Consider the following 18271-nt stretch of genomic DNA (forward strand, 5'->3'; position numbering starts at 1 on the left):
GTAAATTTAGTTTTCCACCCCAAAAAAGAAAACGAAAAGGTTCTCTTATTTCCATAAATTCTGATAGCACATATTTGGAAATTTGGTTCTGTTCCTTTTTTATCTCCTCCCTTCTCCAAATGTCTGCGGCTCACCGGGCGCATGGAGGTTGAAGAGACAACTGTTCACATTTCTGACAGCTGACACGATTGTAATGATGCACAAAGGACGAGGCTCCAAGTCTTCCCCAGACATGGAAAGGGGGTTTTCCTACCCCACGGGTCACTGGGAGATTCTAAAGGGACACTAGATCTCGCTCACCTGTTTTTCTGGGTTCCATAAAAAAGAAGTCCGTGCAGAGCCTCAGGATCTAGAACAGCTCAATCAAGTACATAAGATGAATTATAAAGCAACTTATTAACTAGGAACACTGTTGCGGACCCCACATTCCGGGAACCCTAAGTATTTAATCTCGGGAACAGTTTAACAAACGGGGGTGAACTGTCCAAAGGGTTTCGAGGTTTCTGTTTCTGGTCATTTCTTGAGGCGATGCTGTAGGTCTCAGTAATCAGAGGGCTGGGGAATGTCAGAGAAGGCCTGCGAAGTTCACCACCATGGTGGCACGAGGAGGCGATGAGGTTCTGAAGACAGGGGCCCTTTCCAATTTGAAAACTCTAAGCATCTACCATAGACTAGTCTGGAAAATGTTGATGAATAAGGGTGCTTACGCACAAGGCTTTCAGTCGCACAGAAATGGCAGACGCCACAAAAAATAACCACACGGTTGCGTGATGCTTGTGAGCTGAATAACAGAATGTATGAGGCAGGGAGCTCACCTCATACAGTCTTGGGTTTGATCTCTTGGCAAAAACGGCTCCAGCTAGTTCATCTAGAGGTCAGTTTCGACACTGTCTTACCTGAGAAGCAGTAATGCAAAATAGCGCTAATACTTCCCACGGACGTGTGTGTGGGCCAGGGAGGGCATAAGCGGTGGTACTTCTGGGGCTATTCTTGCTGTTCAGGGAAGCATGTCATGCCAGGGGTCAAACCTGGGGCTCTGGCACGTATGTGCTCTAGCATCCTGAGCTCTCTTCAGCCTCTTTCTCTTATTTTTTTTTTTTGGGGGGGGGGGCACACCTGGTGATGCTCAGGGGTTACTCCTGGCTTTGCAATCAGGAACCACTCTGGCAGTGCTCAGGGTACCATACGGGATTCCGGGGTCCATATGGGATACACCCTACCTGCTGTACTATCTCTCTGGCCCCTTCTTCCTCATTCTTGCTCCGCCAACTTTCTTCTTTTGTCTTACAGCTTTACCAGCTTTGAGGAAAAGGCTTATAGTGACTCTCTACTGACATCCCACCCAAATCCTCTGAAACAGCCTCAAAGCTTATGACTACTATGAATTCGACTGCACTTATTGGATCCTAGGGAGCCTGTTTGCAAAGGATAGGATGAGGCAGAGACAGGATTTTTCTTTGTAGAATTAGGAATCCCCCACTGTGGTTTCTAAGCCATTAGGTAGATAAGAGCCTACTTCGCTGGTATAAATAATTAAAATAATGTCAATTTCCTGGGAAGCAGGACTAATTATTTATTCAATGCTAGCTTTCAGAACTATGAAAACCAACAATTAAATAAGAACAAATCTTTTTTTTTTTTTTTTTTGCTTTTTGTGTCACACCCAGCAATGCTCAGGGGTTACTCTTGGCCTTGCACTCAGGAATCATTCCTGGCATGCCGGGTATCAAACCTGGGTTGGCCCACTCTTGCACTTGTACTATCACTTTGGCCCCAAGAATGAATCTTTCTTAATGTCCTTTAATGCTCTTCAGTTTTAGCCATTCAGCGCTTTGCTTGTAGGAGTTGTTTCTCATCAACTTTATAACAAAAAGAGTCAAACACTAGTTCAGGGATAAAAGAAATGTCTGAGCAGGAAAAAGCAGTTAACTGTACTGACTTTACAAACCCTGGGACTTAGATAGCACTGTCATACCACTGTCATCCCATTGCTCATCCATTTGCTTCAGTGGGCACCAGTAACGTCTCCACTGTGAGACTTGTTGTGACTGTTTTTGGCAAATCGAATATGCCATGGGGAGCTTGCCGTGCTCTGCCATGCAGGTGGGATACTCTCGGTAGCTTGCTGGGCTCTCCGAGAGGGACAGAGGAATCGAACCCAGGTCAGCTGCGTGGAAGGCAAATGCCTACCCGCTGTGCTATCGCTCCAGCCCCTGGGACTTAGATACAGAGGGGCAAAAACCTGGAATGGCTCTGTTCTCAGGAGCACTACTGCACCTGACTGCATTTCTCTCCTAAACTACCCTTGTGTTCATTTATTCATGAATCTTCGTGCCGGTAGGTAGAGGATGGAGAATGGGTAGAGCTGGGCAGAAAGCGAAAGAAGAGGACAGGAAAACAAGAGGAAAGAAAGGGAACCAAAAAAAGCAAAACTGGCATCCCGTGGTTCGCAGGTAGCTCAGCCGGGGCTGGAATGATGCTTCCACAGGCCCCCGCCTCGGGCCCGGTGAAGCGCAGCCCCACCACCTCGACCCTGCTGGGCACTGTAGCCTTAGTGCTCGGTGCCGTACTGCACCGACAGCTTGGGTTCTGAAGCCTTTGCCAGTGGTAAAATACGCCTGCTGGAGCATGTTTTTCTCAACTGCTGCACAGAGAAATTCTGTCTCGGTCTGCCAGTGCAAAAGAAAATCAGCCAAGTCTCACTCTCCTTTTCTTTCTGGCCCGCACCCAGCAGGGTTCCAGAGTTCAGCGCTTGGGGGTAGCTCACGGAACCGTGTCGGGCAGGGAGGGGACCTGGACCTCCTCAAGGCTCCTGGCCCCTTAATCACATTTCTGACACTGGTATTCCTGGCCTGAAATTCTTTTGCTGGCTGTTACGTCGCTGGAATCTCAAAACGTAAGTCACCAAGTTGAGAGAGATTCTATCGGACTACCATTTCCAAAAGGGGGCAACACGGTACCCTCCAAGGGGTGCTGGACCTGAACTTCAGGGGGCGTCACTAGCTTATGGTGCCACAGGGGAAGGGGGTCACTTTCTGTTAGTTTGTTTAAAGGTGGATTTCCAGGAAGGTGCTCAATCTTTCATTTTCTTTTCTAAAAAGAGGGTGGTGGGCCAGATCAGCCAGGGAAGACAAGGAAGACAATGGCTGAAACTGTTCAGGACGCTGAAAGCAGTTTGTCCAATATTCTTGCACACTTGTCATTCTCACGCTAAGTGCAGGCATGGTCTAACTTTTTGCTTGCAGATAGGAATGTCATCATCATCCTGTTGATCATCGAATTTCTCGAGTAGTCTCAGTAACGTCTCCATTCATCCTAGCCCTGAGATTTTAGGAGCCTCTCTCTACTCGTCCTTCCCAATGATGCCTTATTGGAGGCTCTTTCAGGGTCAGGGGAATGAGACCCAGCTTGTTACTGGTTTTGGCATATAATACACCACGGAGAGTTTGCCAGGCTCTCCCATTTGGGCAGGAAACTCCCGGTAGTTTGCCAGGTTTTCCCAAAGGGAGAAATACTGTAATATAAGAATGTTACAGTAAGATAGGAATGTAAATACTGTAAAAAAGCTTCTTTCTAGGGACTCTTCCTTCACCACTGATCCCCTTGCCCCAAACCCAGTCAAGCACACCCAGCACGAGTGGTAATGAACTTAAATGATCCATAGAAGTATCGGCCCCCAGCACACTAGCATCCTTCTGAGTCTCCTGGTCTATCTCAGGGACTTGATTTTCTCAGCTTGAGAGCAACCTGAGCTGGGTCTATAATGAGACAACTCGGCGACACGGACACGGGTCCGAGGAAGACTTGTGCACACAGAATCTCAGGAGAGAAATAACAAACTCTTCACTGAATGTTTCTCCAGCATGAGGTCCAAGAGTGTGCAGTACAAACTTCACTGGGCAGAATGCAGAAACTGCTCGAGGAATCGCTGCGTGGCGGGCAGCCCCGGGTACCCTCTGCTGGCGAGGCTATGGCCTGGAGGGGCCCTCGAGATGGAGGGTAAGTGGGGACGGCGGCGACGCTGCTTCAGACACGCCAGGACTTTCCCTGCGGCACAGAGCACCCAAGGAAGAGAGGTTGCGGCTTACCTTCCGCATATCAAATGCATTTATGGCTCTGTGGGGTGTCTGAAGGGAGGCACCACACACCTGCCTGTCAGGGAGAACCAAAGGCGGAATGATAAGCTCCAAAGGAGGGGAAGGTATGTCCCCGCCAGCAGGCATGCCTTTCTAGCATCACAGTTCTTCAGTGTACATTCTTCTTTTTGCCCTTTTGGTTTTCCTTTTTCTTTGTGGTGCCAGGCAAGTGCTCCACTCAGGAAAAGTACATCCCCGGCCCTAGTTCACATTCTTTTTTTATTTTTATTTTTTTGTTTTTTGGGCCAAATCCAGTGATGCACAGGGGTTACTTCTGGATCTGCACTCAGGAATTACTCCTGGCAGTGCTTAGGGGATGCTGGGGATCGAACCCGGGTTGGCCGTGTGCAAGGCAAACGCCCTATTCGCTGTACTATCTCTCCGGCCCCCCAGTTCACATTTCTCCATGCTTCACAGTGACCCCACTGGCTCCCTGTGACGAGGATTCTAGAGAATCCATGAGACTCTCGAGCTCAGTGTTTCTCAATCGTATTTTCCACTGCGGCTCCCTGCTGACCTTACTCCCTTCCTGCAGGGCCCTGTCCTATGGTTAGCCCCTAGTCTCGTGGCGGGGGGCCCCCTTGGAATATCCTGAGGGCACCCAGAGGGTCAGATGGAGTCCGGGTGAGAAATGCTATTCCAGCTCACACTTCAAACTTGTTCCATTCATGTTTCTTACCTACCTATTACGTACAAGTCTGGGAGCGGTACTGAAAACCTCAGTATTCTAGTTTAGGAAAGGAATGTGGAATACTGGTTTTGATAACTGGTAAACAACTACTTCTATAGCTCAGAGACAAGTCTGAGGAATATACTTCTATGCATAATATATATTTGTATCTCAGCAGTTTGGGCCAACATCACTGGCACATACCTTCTACTAGAGTATTTGTAACGACACTTAATATACTGTTGATCCTGTCCTTTCGCCCGTAGGAGGCCAGCTGATCCATGGATACCAGGAGAGAGCCAGGGCCTTTCTTCTTAATTTCCACTTCAGTGGTCGTCTGAAGGAAAAAAAAAAAAGCAAACTGAGTTAGTCTCTTCCAAACCATCATAAGTTAGTAGTATGGTGTGATTCTGTTACCTAATTAAACATATACAGTATATGTCTAGCTCATCCTTTACAATTTTTACTGTTTTGAGTTAACTGGCAATTTTCAAATTCCTAACCAAATGTCATCAGGTTATTATACAAAATATTTCTGACGTGCCTCACCATGCACACTACTGGCCTGACAAACTACAACAGGGTTTTTAATGTCCCTTGTCTGTCTTCTCTGTAACAGCCTAAGTATCTGTGTCAGCTCAGGTGTGATGGAGTGGCGTCAAATCTAGAATCCTAGGAAAGCATGCCACCGCAGGTAAGACGCCATCCATGTAATCCCGCTGCTGCTTCCACCGTAAAGGTGAGAGGTCACAGTCACCAGCCCTTAGTGTTCAGAGAAGAGACCTGGCGGTCACCAATTTGACCAGCTCAAGAATGATCCCAGCTAGTCTGACAAGAAAGTACTTATCTCTGGAGTGATGTATGAGAAAGTCTTTCAGACCCTAACCATGTTTAGATCAATAAATTAATGCAGAAGAGAATGCTGTATTTATCTGATCAGTGTTGTCATCAAACTGTTTCACTGATTCAGATATCTGGCATACCTTTTTAAAATTTTGTTTCTTTGGTAAAGCTATAGAAGAAAAGGAAAAGAAAAAGGACTGCTGATTTCTTGGCTGAATTACTATATAAGCATCTGCATAGCTAAGAATGAATTAAAACCATTGCCTTGGGTCAGCAGAAGATATACTTCTTCTTCTTCTTTTTTTTTTTTTTTGCTTTTTGGGTCACACCCGGCGATGCACAGGGGTCGATCCTGGCTCATGCACTCAGGAATCACCCCTGACGGTGCTCAGGGGACCATATGGGATGCTGGGATTCGAACCTGGGTCGGCCGTGTGTAAGGCAAACAAATGCCCTACCCGCTGTGCTATCACTCCAGCCCAGAAGATATATTTCTTTGAGAAGCACTTTTCATTACTAATTGCTACTTGATGGTCATGAATCAGGCTATTTTCTCGTTGATAGTTATGAATCAGGTTAAATGACCACATTTTAATAAATGGAAATCAACTGGGAAAAAAATACAGAAAGGACTCGCAATGAAGTCTTATTTCTGGTCACTTGGTGATCTTACAATTTTTCTGAGTTGCTGTTCTGCAAGTCTATTACTATACCTGGTAGATAGTTTTCATACTGTCTAACAGGGTTTATGAAGAGCAAATTAAATGATTTATTAAAAAATGGATGAAGATACTTTTTCTTTTCCTTTTTGGCGTTGTACAGGGGTTACTCCTGGCTCATGCACTCAGGAATTACTCCTGGCAGTTCTCAAGGGACCATAAGGGATGCTGGGAATTGAACCTGGGTTGGCCTCATGCAAGGCAAATGCCCTGCCCACTGTGCTATTGTTCCAGGCCCCGGATGAAGATACATTTAATAGGGTTTGAAACTAGAGTATCTTGTTTTCTGACATGCTGGATGTATCAGATATATTTTTTTTAAGCTTTTATAGCACCTTAAAAAAAATGAATGAAAACATGGTCTAAAATACCTAATGAAACCATGTGATTATCATTTAGTGGTACATATTCTAATGCTAAAATACATTTTTTTGTTTGTTTCTGGGCAACATCCACTATGATGGTGGTCCCTTTTTCAGTATGGTGCTGAGGATGGCTGCAGCAGTGCTGAGGTGGACTGTGCTCTGCCGAGGACTGAACGCAGGGCTTCCACATGCGGAGCACGCACGCCAACCCTCTGCGCTATCTCTCTGCCCGAGATAACTTCTATCTGGAATAAAATATTGTAAACATAATTTTAGAAGTGTTTGAACATGTCTGATAGTCTCTCTAATGATCTGAGATGTAACAGTCCATAAATGTTTATAATTTCTAATATTTCTAGAAAATAGATAAATTCCTCCATAAACAATTATTACTTCTATCTTTCCAACTAAGACGAAAGTACGTTATAGCTGGGATTATGATTAACTTATATTTCCCCCCGTTTTTTGATCTTTGGGCTATACTTGGTGGTGCTCAGGGCTTCGTGGCTTTTCACTCATGAGCCATTCCTGGCAAGGCTTGGGGGACCATGTAGGGTGCTGGGCATCAAACCCAGGTCAACTACATGTAAGGTAACTTCCCTACCCAAGTGTACTATCGCTCAGGCCCCTAGGGACATGCTATCTTTTTACACAGGTAAAAAATATTTAGAACAGATCAAAATAACTTGTCCTATCAAAAAGCCTATTAGTAATAATAAGATATCCAGAAAAGCCCTCATATATTTGAAAATCAAATGAGATTTCTAAAATTCTACTGATTAAAATATCATAAGGGAAAATAGAAAATACTTTCATAATAATAAAAAACAATACATTAAGATTTGGGGGATGTAGATAAATGATTGGATAAAATTATAAGCTTTAAAAGACTTACATTTTATAAATGAAAACATATGAAATCAAAGCGTATTCTTCCATTTACAGAAACTAGAAAAAGGTCAAATTAAACTCTAGGTAAAACAGATGCAAGGAAATAATAATAAGTAGAGATCAATAAATCAATAAGTGAACCAATAATAAATAATAAAAAATGTTTGTTCTTTAAAGAGACTGACAAAACTGATAATTGCCCTGGCAAGTGTGATCAAGAAAAAAAAGAGAAAACACAAGGGACCATCGTTATAAATTTTTTTTTCAATTTCAGCAAGTAAGTAGGGTGTTTATTAAAAAAGATAAAAGGTTCTTTTCCTATAACAACTCATAGAAAGACCCATCGAAAGCTTAGAAATCTGCCATTCATTTCTTATAATCTCTTTTCTAATATTGCCCTTGGGGGGGAATGGCATCATTATAAATCTTATAGACATTATTTGCACAATAAGAACATAGAGTTAATAATTTTTTATCACTTTATTTGGAAAGCAATGGATAAACTTATCAAAGCATAACTAATAAAAGAAGAAACAGAAAAAGCCAGGAGAGAGCTCAAAGGGCCGGAAAACATCCTTGGCATGGGGCAGGCCAGGTTCTGGTCCCTCCAACCACGTACTCAGACTCCCAAACACCAAGCTGCAGTTCCCAAGCAGCACTAAGTGTGGCCCAAATGCCAAAAAGGAGAAAAAGGAAGAAATAAAAAAAATCTAAATAGCCCAAATAAAGAAAATTAGAATAAAAAATACTTTACTTCCAAGACAGCTCTTGGCCCAGATGGTTTCACATGCAATTTCTGTCAAATATTTACAAAAACAGTAATACCAATCTTACAAGAATTCTACTTGTCTTATAAAACTAATATAATTCTGATACTCTATATGATGAAACATTATAAAAAACAAAAAAAGGCAAGTATTTCTCATTAAAAGATGCAAAATATTTTAAAAAATTTTATTTTGATTTATTTATTTTGTTTTTTTGTGCCACACCCAGCTGTGCTCAGGCACCAAATGGGGTGCTGGGGATAGAACCCGGCAATGTGCAAGTGTGCTGTGTGCAAATGATATCTTTGTACTATCAGCAGATAGTACAAAAATACAAAATTTTTAACAAAATCTGACCCAAGAGAATTCAGAAAAAAAAAAATAAAGGCTAATATATCGTGACCAATATGGTTCATCCCAGGAAAGCAAGATTACTTTAAATTAGGAATAAAGTGTCATTCATCACATTAGCAAAATAAAGAAGACAAACCATATGATCACTGCACAGATGCAGAAAAAGAACATTTAACAGAATTCAACATCTCTGCATAATAAAATTTCTCAGCAGGCCAGGAATAGACTGTAGCAGTTTCAATCTGATAAAGAACATCTCTGACAACCTACAGCAGCATCATATTTCTGGGTAAAATATAAAATTGTTTCCTCTAATACTAGAAACAAAGAAGAATGCTTGCTTTCATCACTTCTATTCAATTTTGTATCCTAGAGAGTACAATAAAACAATAAAAATAAATAAAAGGTACAAAGACTACAGTATTATTCACAAGAATATAATTTTGCATGTCAAATTTATGACAGGACCAGGGAAATGTCCCATAGACATTGTGAATATGCCTAATATACAAGAGACCTGGGTCTTATCCCAGCACCCTACAATTCTTTGAGCACCCTTAGAGGGATCCCAAGTGACTCAACTGGAAATAGCCCTTTGTACCCTCCCTCAAGCCCAAAATATACAAAACCAAAAATAAAGGCAAGAAACCTCCTGCCAAGCTCTAAATATACCTAATCAAACCAAAATATTATTTTGTCAAGAGAGGGTTGGAGCGGGAGTTCAGTGGGAAGGGTGCTTGCCTTGCATGTGGCAGACCTGGGTTTGATTCCCAGCACCCATATGTTCCCCTGGGCCATGCCAGGAGTGATCCTTAAGTGCAGAGTCAGGAGTAAGCCCTGAGCACTGTCAGGTGTGACCCAAAAAGAAAAAAACAAAACCAGGGGCTGGAGTGATAGCACAGCAGGGAGGGCGTTTGCCTTGTATGCGGCCGACCCGGGTTTGATTCCCAGCATCCCATAGGGTCCTCGGAGCACCACCAGGAGTAATTCCTGAGTGCAGAGCCAGGAATAACCCCTGTGCAACGTTGGGGGTGACCCAAAAAGAAAAAAAAAGAAAAAAAAACCAAAACCAACAAGTAAAAATCAAGATATGAGATCAACAGAAAATATCAAGAAGTTATTTCTGTAAGCATAAACAATTGAAAATAAAAACTTGGAAAGCACATCTTTCATAACGGTATCAAAAAAATTTAAAGACGTGTAAACTATGTGCAGTACACACTATACAATATTGCTGAGAAGAGATTGAGAAGACAAATTAAATGAAGTAATATACCACATCAGGAGCTGGAGAAATAGTACAGAGGGTAGGGCATTTGTCTTGCACACAGCCGACCTGGGTTCGATCCAGACATCCTGTGTGATCCCCTGAGCACTGCCACAAGTAACTCCTGAGTGCAGAGCCAGGAGGAATCCCTGAGCACTACCAGGTATGGCTCTGAAACCAGCCCCCTCACAAAGAAAAGAACTAAATCAGTTCACCGTATGGAAGATTCAGTGTAATTTAATTAAGCTGTCCATTTCCCTCAATTGACGGACAGAATCAAACATTATCATAATTCTAGGCTTTTTTGGTGATTTTTTTCTGTTTTTTTTTTTTTGTTTGTTTGTTTTTCGGGCCACACCTGGTCGTGCTCAGGGCTTACTCCTAGCTCTGCACTTTGGGATCTATCCTGGCAGGCAATATGGAGTGCTGGGATAGAATCTGAGTCCAAGATAAGGACCCACCCACTGCACTATTATTTTAGCCCCTATTCTAGTTTTTTTGAAGAATTTAAATGGCAAGATTATTCTAAAATATATTGAGAGGAGCCAGATTTGGTAAACAATATTTAACAGACCTATAATTATGAAACAATCTATGAAAAATTATTGAATATTTAAAAAATAATATTTTTAGAATTCAAATGATCTCATTTCATGATTTATAAAAATTTTAATGTAGTATTGACATAAGCAAATAGATCAAAGCAACAGTTAAAGTCAAGAATAGTTTCTATGCTAAGACAATCTAGAAATAAATTCACAAGTTCATATCAACTGATTTTTGACCAACACATCAAGTCAATTAAAAAAGAAATGAAAGTCTCTTACTAGGATTGAAAAACTTGATAGCCATCTAGGCTGATGACTAAATACACAAAAGTTAATTTGAGTGGAATAAGAGACTTCATTGTAAAACTCAGAACTATAAATTTTTTCTTTTGGGTGAGGGGACATCCATCAGTGCTTTGGATTTACTTCTGACTTTGTGCTCAGGGATTACTCCTGGTGGGATTGGGGGGACCCTATGGGGTGCTGGCGATTGAACTCAGGCCGATTGTGTGCAAGGCAGTACCCTACCCACTGTACTATCCTAAAGCTGCCAAACTATCAATCTTATAGGTGAATATCTTCACAATATTGGGAATCAGCAAAAATTCCTTAAACAGAAAATAAAACTCATTGTAAAAAAATTAAGTATATTGGACTTCACAGAAATAAAATATTCTATATCTGATAATGGGTTTGTGTTCATAATAAAAATTAATATTCAAAGATTAACAGCTCTGTTAAAAACGGGTAAATTTGAATTAATTTTCAGAAGACATTTAAGAAGCACATGAAAAGATATTTAAGAAGCTCATCATCATTAAATAATGAGATGCAAATTAAAAACATAACATTTTATACCTACTAAAATGCTAAAATCAAGAGTAACAACAGCAAATGCTGGCTAGGATGTGAAGCAATGAACTATGTAGCACTATTCGTAGGAGTTCAAAAAAATGGTGAGACTATTTTGGAGAACCACTTGGCAGTTTCTTAAAAATTTAAAAGTCTACTTGCCATAAGGCCCAGGAATTTCACTGAGGTTTTAATCTAATATAAAATAAAATATTCCACTATAAAGTTGTACAAGAATGCTGTCAGCAAGTTTATTCCTAGTAAGTTGCAAACTGGAAAAAAAAATCTTAACTGTCCATCAAGAGAAATATGGATAAGCAAATGGAGGTGTATTTCTATAATGAAACACCGCTCATCAATAATACGGGATGAGCCACTGACATGCAAAACACAGGCGTGCCTAAGGCATCTTGCTGAAAAAAACAAATAAAAACTACGTATTGTATGCATTCACAATAATGGGAGAATGTGACCTGTGGTGATTCGAGTAGACTGCCTGCTGGAGGAAGATTCGGGTTGACTAGAAAAGGTACAGAGGTACTTTCGAGGGGAGCCCAGGGCAGAGAGGGGCGCGGAGCCAATCCTCTTTCACGGGGGCGCTAGCACTCCAAGAGGTGCCGGGGACGCGGAGGTGCCGGGGAAACAAGAGCCAGGCTCCAAGTGAAGAGCAGAGCGTGCTCCAGCCCTACGCGCCACTCCCCAGACTCACCCCCATCTCCTTTGCGTGGACAATTTGGAACTTTTTTTTTTGCGTTTTGGGTCACACCTGGCGATGCACAGGGGTTACTCCTGGCTCTGCACTCAGGAATTACTCCTGGCGGTGCTCAGGGGACCGTATGGGATGCTGGGAATCGAACCCGGGTCGGCCGCGTGCAGGGCAAACGCCCTACCCGCTATGCTATTGCTCCAGCTCCAATTTGGTAACTCTTAGATGAGGGGTACGTGAATTATGGAACCCAAAATTCACCCCTTTTAAACTACTAGGAATAAAGCTACTGCAAGACTGATTCTGCCATGGGTTTCCTATGATAATTATGTAATGCCGAATGTGTAGCACTGCAGCACTGTAGTTCTGTTCATCGATTTGCTCGAGCGGGCACCAGTAACGTCTCCATTGTGAGACTTGTTACTGTTTCTGTTTTTGGCATATTGAATACGCCACCGGTAGCTTGCCAGGCTCTACCGTGAGGGCGGGATACTCAGTAGCTCGCTGGGTTCTCCGAGAGGGATGGAGGAATCGAACCCAGGTCGGCCACGTGAAAGGCAAATGCCCTGCCTGCTGTGCTACGCTCCAGCCGAATATGCAATGCTAAATACGCAATGCCGAATGTGTAAATATGTAAAAATGTTATCTGTATTGGGGACATAAAGATCAACAAAATGAGAAAAGCAAAGGCAGTGGGGGAGCCAGACACTGGCATTAAACAGTCAAACCTCGGGGATAATTAATACCTGCTGTTATATATTTGTCTGTACCTGCTTGGTGCTAGGGTGGGAGCAAAGAACAATTGGGGAACTGTTTCCATCAAGTTTTGGCCAGTTGGAGGCAACAGCAATTGTTACAGAAGTTTTAAGGTTTTTTTTTATTGGGTGGGCGGTCTACACCCAGCGGTGCTCAGGGGTTACTCCTGGCTCTGCCCTCAGGAATCACTTCTGATGAGCTCGGGGGGCCCTATGGGATGCTGGGTATTGAACTGGTGTCGGCCGTGTATGAGGCAAACACCCTACCCACTGTACCAACTGCTCCGGCCCCTGTTACAGAAGTTACTGTTAGTTTCCTAGATTGTTCCTAGAGAAAGCTATTTGGCTTCTTGCAAGTTTGATTTACAGCACATTGTATTTCCCTTGGGCTGGAGCGACAGCACAGCCGTTGGGCGTTCACCTTTCACGAGGCCGACCCGAGTTTGATTCCTCCGCTCCTCTTGGAGAGCCCGGCAAGCTACCGAGATTATCGTGCCCGTGCTGCAGAGCTTGGCAAGCTATCCATGCGTACTGGATATGCCAAAAACAGTAACAATAAGTCTCTCAATGAGAGACGTTACTGGTGCCTGCTCGAACAAATCGATGAGCAACGGGATGACAGTGACAGTGTATTTCCCTGTTATTTACTATTGATAACAGGGTTAGTTTCCTGGGAAAATTGTGAGTGAATTTCTGTTTTCATATGTGGTCTGGTTGCTGTAGTCAAAGGCTATCTCTCGGTACTCATTAGATCACACGGGTTAAGGGAGAAAGACTAAATATATATATTGATTACTGTTAAGTGTCTACAACGACAAACTAAAATTGCATATGTTAAGAGTATTATTTAAAAGTGCTAAAATTACCTGGGAGCTATGACAGTATCTAGAGAAAAATAAATCTGTGCTGGGAAGAAAATCTAATCTGCTAAACCTGGGGTAAACAGAATGTTGAGAGAGGTGAGCCCCTCTCTAAATGAGGTTTTGAAAGCTGGGACTGAAAGTAGATTCTTGGATATCATTTTTTAATTTTCCACTGAAATTTTTTGAGGTTAAAATGAATGTAACACAAAATTCACCCCTTAAGCCACTTATAAATGTAAGATAAAGTGGCTTCAATATATTCACAATGCTGCACCATCACTACCATCCAATTCCAGAATGTTTTCACCAAACCTAAGAAAAAAAAACATAGCATCTATTATATGCCATGACTATTTATGATCTCTACCTGGCTCCTTGCAATCAATAATCTGCTTTATCTTTGTGGATTTGTTTCATCAACAATCTGTATAAATGGAATCGTATAATATTTAATGCCTGGTTTCTTTTACTCGGTATGTCTTTAAGTTTCATTCATGTTGTAACATATGTCAATTTCTATTTATGGTCAAATAATTACCCCACTGTGGTGATGTACCAAATTTTCCTTAGCCCACTGTTACCTGAAATGGGTGAACTGCTTCCTAAGGGGTGCTGGAGTAACCCGCAGGGACAGCAGTCGTCTCAGGTGCAACTGAAGGTGACTTTGTTCAAGAAGAAATATAAGGACCAGAGCGACAAGACAGCGGGTAGGGGCACTTGCTTTATATCCGGGTCGACCTGGGTTTGATCCCTGGCACCACAAATAGTCCTGAGCCCTGCCAGGAATGATCCCTGAGTGCAAAGCCAGGGGTAAGGCATCGCTGGGTGTGGCACAAAAATCAAACATCAAAGAGGGTGGACTTCCAAGGTAATGAGTGATCCTCCCCCCGATGGCCCCCCGCCAAAGTGGGCGGCAGGCCAAATAAGCTTGGGAACTTCTGGTAGTGGGCACTAGTTTTCTTAACTATATTCTTTATTTAAAAATTAAAACGTGCTGGAACAACAGTACAGTGGGCAGGATGCTTGCTTGCTTTGCACATGGCCCACCTGGGTTTGATCCCCAGCATCGCATACGGTCACCTGGGCACACTAGGTGCAACTGAAGGGTGCTTTCTGTTTGTTCAAGAAGAGATTTAGGGGCCAGAGCTAGTGTTGAATAGCATTGGGCTGTCCTTGCTCCTCCCACAGGGAGCTTAGGTTTACTGAGTTACTCCCACAACAGTGCTCCCGAGACACACCCAATTCCACCAAGCACTAATAATCCTATATTAATCTTCTTTTTCCTTTATGTCATTTGCATGGTTTAGCAATGCCCTTTTGGTATGGACACAGGAAGACAGTTGATGCTATGCTTTTGTAACATGGGAGTTAATTGACTCCAAATAATATTTACTCCTGGGCATCCATCACATTTACTTGACTTAAGCCTCAGTTGTCTTTACTTCCTAAACATCCTCAAAAGGAGGGTCCCGATGAAGGGACCAGATGGACCCAGGGCAAGCTGTAAGTGACCCTGGTATCTAAAGGGGACAAGCTAAGTATAATAAGACCATGGTCATGGAACAAACTCTGTTATCACCCAAAAAGAAGTAACTAAATAAGGACCCTGATGGGGTTAGGAGAGACTAACCTGGCATGAGCACTTTAGTCTGGGATATATAGCGAGATGTCCCCAGGAAGAGCCAATCTTTAAACTTAATATATCTTACTGTGTTCATACAAAATGAGTAGAAATATGATAAGAAGTAAATTTACTATGATTGTTTAAATGGATTACTAGCCGAGGAAAGGAGAAAGCAATACACCCTGGATGGAATCCGACCTTTGAGCAAATCTCCTAGTAATCTGAAGTGCTGAACCCTCAGATGAGATTTTTGTCCTAGAGCTAATCTCCTAGAACTTCCCCTGAAGGAGGGGTTTTACCTGTTTGTTGTTTTGACAGTCTTCAACCCCACTATGTGTATCCCCACCCTTCATGGTTTCTATATGACTATGCTGTAAGGGGTAAGAGAAAGAGGACGATGGAGACTAGGATGATGGAACTGTGATGACTGGGACTACGACCGAAACTACGACTACGATTGTGCTGTAAGGGGAGAGATCGGACTACGCCGGGGAAGAGAGAGAAATGAACTGACTGCCAACCAGCCTACGGCCCTATTTCTCTGTTCCCCTGGTCCTTCGTCCATCCGTCACTGTGGGCTGGCCAGGGGAACGGTTCTCTGCCACCAAACACTCAAGTCCCACGTGCCCACGTACTTCTTTGAAACTCACACTACAGTACAGCAGGTAGGGGCACTTGCCTTGCATCAGGTCGACCTGGGTTTGATCCCTGGCACCACAAATGGTTATTTCATTTTAGAGCTCTCGACCCTGCTTCCTGAATGCAGAGCCAGGAAGAACTTCTGAACACTGCCAGGTTTGGCCCCCAAAAGCAAACCAAACCAAACCAGAAGTTAAACCATGGTGAGACATGGCTCAGTGGATTGGAGCACATGTTTTGCATGCAGGAGGCCTAGCTTTCATCCTAGCACCATGAGGAATGTCCCCTGAGCACTGAACTAGGAGTAGCCCTTGGTATCACTACGTGCGGATTTAAAAACAAAACAAACAAAAGTGACCAAAAAAATTTAAACCCAATAAAATTTTTACAGTTTTCATAACTCAAATGTACAATTTATTAGAGCATTTTCAATTTCCTAAATTGTAGCTGTGTTTAAAGCAATATCCTACAACACTTGCAAATGGCATATTCTATCCATATTTCTATAAATCTCTAAAAGAAGCTGAACTTGTGTGATTGATTCTAAATTGCTTTCACATGGAGATGCATAAGTGGGAATTTATCTGCTTTCTAAGATTTAGAGCAATTTAGAAATGATCTAGAACCTCCCTGTTTATGTCCTGGTCAAGCCTTTGAAAATTTTTGTAGTGCTCCAATAACTATACAATAATTTCTCCTCAAAGGATTTTTAAAATTTTGTAAGCAAAGCAACTCAATAGCAATCCCATGGTCTTTTCTTAGGGTTCAAAAGTGTAAAGGGAGCAGGGCATGAACACAGTACAATGGGTAAGTGCTTATCCTGCATGCTGTTAAGTGGGTGCTATGCACGCCCACCCTCCCATCCCCCGCACCCTTCCACACCTATATGAACTTGAGCACTGCCAGGAGTGATCTCTGAGTGCAGAACCAGGAATAGCTTTGAGCACTGTGAGGTGTGCCCTTCAAACAAGCAAAAAGGACATGTATAGGGTAAGAAATAGACACTGAAATTTTCTTTTTTTGGGGGGAAGAGGGTTGGCCACACCCGGTGATACTCAGAGGACCATATGGGATGCTGGGAACCAAACCTGGGTTGGTTGCGTGCAAGGCAGATGCCCTACCTGTTGTACTATCACTGGCCCTCAAACTGGCTTTCTAGTGGCAGGAAAGAGTGAAGTAATATGCTTCACATTTTATATGTTATTATATTAAAGTTCACAACATCCTGATTGCAAAGGACTTCAAAAAACAAACTTTATATAAGGAAACAGGGTGAAAGGAATTGAATCAATCTCCCAGGATCACACGTGTGAATAATGATCTGGGCGTTAGTTAAAACAGCATCTGGCTAATGCTCTTGGAGTCAGAGAGCCTGAATTCAAACCATGATTCTCATACGCACTGTATTGTTTTAGAGAAGTTGCTTTATTTCTCTAACACTAGCTTTTTCCCTCAGTGGAACCAGTCCAATAGGGGCTTATGAGCATTAAATGACATCATGCTTAAAAAGAAAAACCAAAATGAGATAATACTTCTACATTTGTGAACACAATTTCTAAATTATCTGTGAATTTTGTGTTGTCAGTAGCACCTGCTTTCTTTATGTGTGAAGACAATGTTTCTCACTTTTCTGGTTCAAAGATGAAAAAGTCCCTTTAATCTCTGCTTAAAAAAAAAGTAAAGATGAAAATTTCCAAACTATCCAAGTAATCACCACTCAAGTCAGAACTGAGTAATTCATAGAGAAGTGAAATATCTTTTGATAAGATTACAATGAGGGGGGTTGGAGAGATGGTGCAGCAAGTGAAGCGTTTGCCTTGGACGCGGCCGACCTAGGTTTGATCTTAGGCATCCCACATGGTCCCCCAAATACCATCAGGAGTAATTCCTGAGCATCACTGGATGTGTGCCCCGCCCAAATTAAAAATATTCTAATGAAGGAATGTCCAAATGTTTTCTATCTTAGGGCATATTATGATTTTATATTCAAGCCTAAAGGAAAAACAGTTGTGGTATAGTCTAAGCATTAATATTATGTACCATCAGCGTGTGGATCAGCAGGAGTTCCCACACAGAGATAGTTGGAAGTACTCGTTCAGGGGAAGAAAAATTGCTGCAGACATGTCCAAAGTGTTCTAACAACAACAACTATCCCCTGGAGGAATCACTCATCTGGCCTGAGCTGCACATATCATTATGAATGTGTGTATCCTGTGAAGATAAATAACTTGTTCCCACTTAAGTAGCCAATATTAAGACATCTCCTTGACAT

The 18271-nt window shown here is 42.5% G+C and overlaps 1 protein-coding gene across 5 annotated transcripts in view; it reads right to left on the reverse strand.

The window, feature by feature from the left end:
- The window catches only part of SCN8A (sodium voltage-gated channel alpha subunit 8), a 224623-nt gene that overhangs the window by 65109 nt on the left and 141243 nt on the right, over nucleotides 1-18271 (reverse strand). For all 5 annotated transcript variants that reach the window (XM_055125619.1, XM_055125622.1, XM_055125620.1 and 2 more), the window contains exon 13: nucleotides 5011-5143. In XM_055125619.1, coding sequence (XP_054981594.1) covers nucleotides 5011-5143 — 133 coding nt within the window. The remainder of the gene's footprint in view (nucleotides 1-5010; nucleotides 5144-18271) is intronic.

Source organism: Sorex araneus, chromosome 2 (genome assembly GCF_027595985.1).
Source record: "Sorex araneus isolate mSorAra2 chromosome 2, mSorAra2.pri, whole genome shotgun sequence".
Classification (NCBI taxonomy): Eukaryota; Metazoa; Chordata; class Mammalia; order Eulipotyphla; family Soricidae; genus Sorex; species Sorex araneus.